Here is a 2,655-nt window from a genome sequence, read left to right on the forward strand (position 1 = left end):
GAGTGTTTATGTGTGGACTTGTATATATTTGTATCTATATTTTTATTTCTGTCTCCGTTTCTATACATTTCCATACGCACACACACATACATACATATATATATACACGCATACACGCATACACAAAACACAAAATTTACATGTTTATCGAATGTTTATTTGAGGACTGATGTTGGACCTCTTCCTATATATTTATTACCTCTGATTTATACAGGTATTCAAATACCCCCTATTCATATTCGTACATATATACTCGCGCACAAAACGTTGTAAGATCTGCTTTTCATCGATATGAACAAAAAGCAGAATATCATTGTTTAGCAACGGATGTGCATGTACATAAGCGGAGATACAAAACGGCGGACAATGAACACTATAGCCAAGAAAGTGTTTATCTCCAATCAGATAATGTTTTTCGAGTCTTGTATCTGACAGTTTATATAAACAATTAGGGCTCGCGCGGTGCCTCAAGTCATCGAGACTGTCAATAAATGTAGACGATTAGCTGGAGAGTTCCATCGAACAAGGACATACTAGGAACCTACTTCTTCTAGTGTGGTTATGGTACGATAACATAGCTTGTACATCATCTTTGACATATGCAGCTCAGCGGGCTTGACATCAGTATCATTAGACGGGGCAGCGGCAAGTCTGAAACGGAAGAAGAGCGTCGTGGAACGCAAGTCAAACAAGAAGGAGGTGGCCAAGAAGAATAACATATGCCACAATTGTCAAACTCGCGATACCACTCTCTGGCGACGCAGCAAGAAAGGGAACCTGGTCTGTAATCCCTGCGGGCTATACGAGGTAGGTACTGGCTGAACATTTGTTTATGTTGTTCGCTTGTAAATATGTGTATACGTGATGCGATGGCTGTGAATTGGATACTGAATTGTTAAGAGCAAAAACCCTAAACGCTAAAACCCTAATGCCCTATTGCCCGTGATGTCTATATACAATGCTGGTCGATAGTTAAGTTAACAGTGTTTATTAAGGGTTCAGAAGTTCTCACAATCTTCATATTTGCCGGCCTTCTGCTCACGCTTGCCCGTCCTGAATATCTCGATTTTTCCGGTTCTTCCCAGTTATTTTCCCGATTCGTTTATGGGATTATATGGGATTATATGTACTGCACTCAGAAACTATACGTGTCTACCCTCCGTCACAAAGCTCATATGCATGTTTTACCTTTGCACCCACCACCTGTTCCGGGCGCTTTGCCTAGCATGTATACACCTATTCATCGTTTTATCAATTGTAGTCTCGGAATCATCTATAAATAGTCTTAGATTTAGTTCGGTGCCTTTTCGAAGATTGGTTTGTGCATTTCGAACGCGAACTGGATGTCCCGCGAAACTGCTGCTTGTCTGCAAATCACGCTTGGTATCTACCGTACGACTCTGTATACCCCTCTGTATCACATATGATCGCACAAGGGTCTACGCACAAACTAATTCACACCCGACATCCATACATGTACATACTTCCACAACAGAAAGTGAACGAAAACCCGAGACCGAAGACGTTGTTTGGCAAATTTCTACCCCGCCGGCGTAAACGCAGGGGATCGAAGCCAGACATACCTGCCGATTTTACTTTAGATGAGAAGTACAGTTCTATGGGATTGGGACCCATGCAACAACGAGGAATGAACCCCGCAGCTCAATAACAGTGTGCGGTTTGGTTAGTATTCGTTCGATGTCGATGTCGATTGCGATTTTGATCAAGCGTTGTTGCGTGGGCTAGTGGTTTATAGTACCCGCGTCGGCGTGCAATATGGAGGATGCAATCAAAGCAGGCCAGTATGAGGGTGTACGTACCGGAGCACACAGACATTGCGTGCGCGTATTGGATTCGGCTCATACGCACATCGAACGCACACGGCCCTGATTTAGAAAGCAAACTAGTAATCGTTTCCATGGATACGCTTACGTGCGTTCTGGTCACGATAACAACCCAAGGGCCCGGCAGAAGACACAAGACACGCGCTCGTTGAACAGTACGGGGTTTTAGTAGACCTCACAACTATTAGATCAACAACTTGGCAATACAACAATTCGACTGCTTTCCCAGTTGAAAATCAATTTCCGATATGTACTGGGTCAAGCTGTTTGTGCACCTTAGCGGCGTGGAAAGTGCGATCTAGGGCAACCGTGCATTGTTTGCAAAGCGATAGGTTGGAGCCTGAGCTCTCCCGGAATCATCTGGGTATGGTCTGGCACCAGGTGGTATGGTCTGGTGTCGTTGGCTTGAGCATTCTGGGGTGCTGTCAATGGTGTGTCGTGGCCGAGATCATATGCTTCAGCAATATCATCAGGGATGAATTAAATCTCCCACAATTTCCCAGTTATAGAATAGACATCAATCAAGGGGTACATATACGATGCCCCAGAGGTTCTGCATCATCCAGGGTGGTGCTATTTTGTATACTCGTATCAGAAAATTGTGTGCAATTATGGCTATATAGTAAAACTAAATTTAGAATAAAAAGTTTCCAGTGATTTATAGGTGCGAGTTATATACCTATCATTTGCCAAGATATGCCCAGTTGAGTTGATCATGTTGAACGCGCTTGTATAGCTTTACGAAAAATGCTTCACACTGCGGTTCTTGTGAAGTCTATGATTTAAATTATCTGACATTCAGTCAAAACCC

At 43.2% G+C, this 2,655-nt stretch overlaps 1 protein-coding gene across 1 annotated transcript; it reads left to right on the forward strand.

The window, feature by feature from the left end:
* Positions 1 to 605: 605 nt before the first annotated feature.
* On the forward strand, positions 606 to 2,498 carry SARC_14126 (hypothetical protein; the record flags this gene model as incomplete). Its single annotated transcript, XM_014291742.1, has 2 exons — positions 606 to 807; positions 1,496 to 2,498. Coding segments are annotated over 2 exons (376 nt in total), but the record flags the coding sequence as incomplete, so codon positions are not given.
* Between the last annotated feature and the right edge of the window lie 157 nt (positions 2,499 to 2,655).

The sequence above is a fragment of the Sphaeroforma arctica genome (genome assembly GCF_001186125.1).
Source record: "Sphaeroforma arctica JP610 unplaced genomic scaffold supercont1.4191, whole genome shotgun sequence".
NCBI classification, from domain to species: domain Eukaryota; class Ichthyosporea; order Ichthyophonida; genus Sphaeroforma; species Sphaeroforma arctica.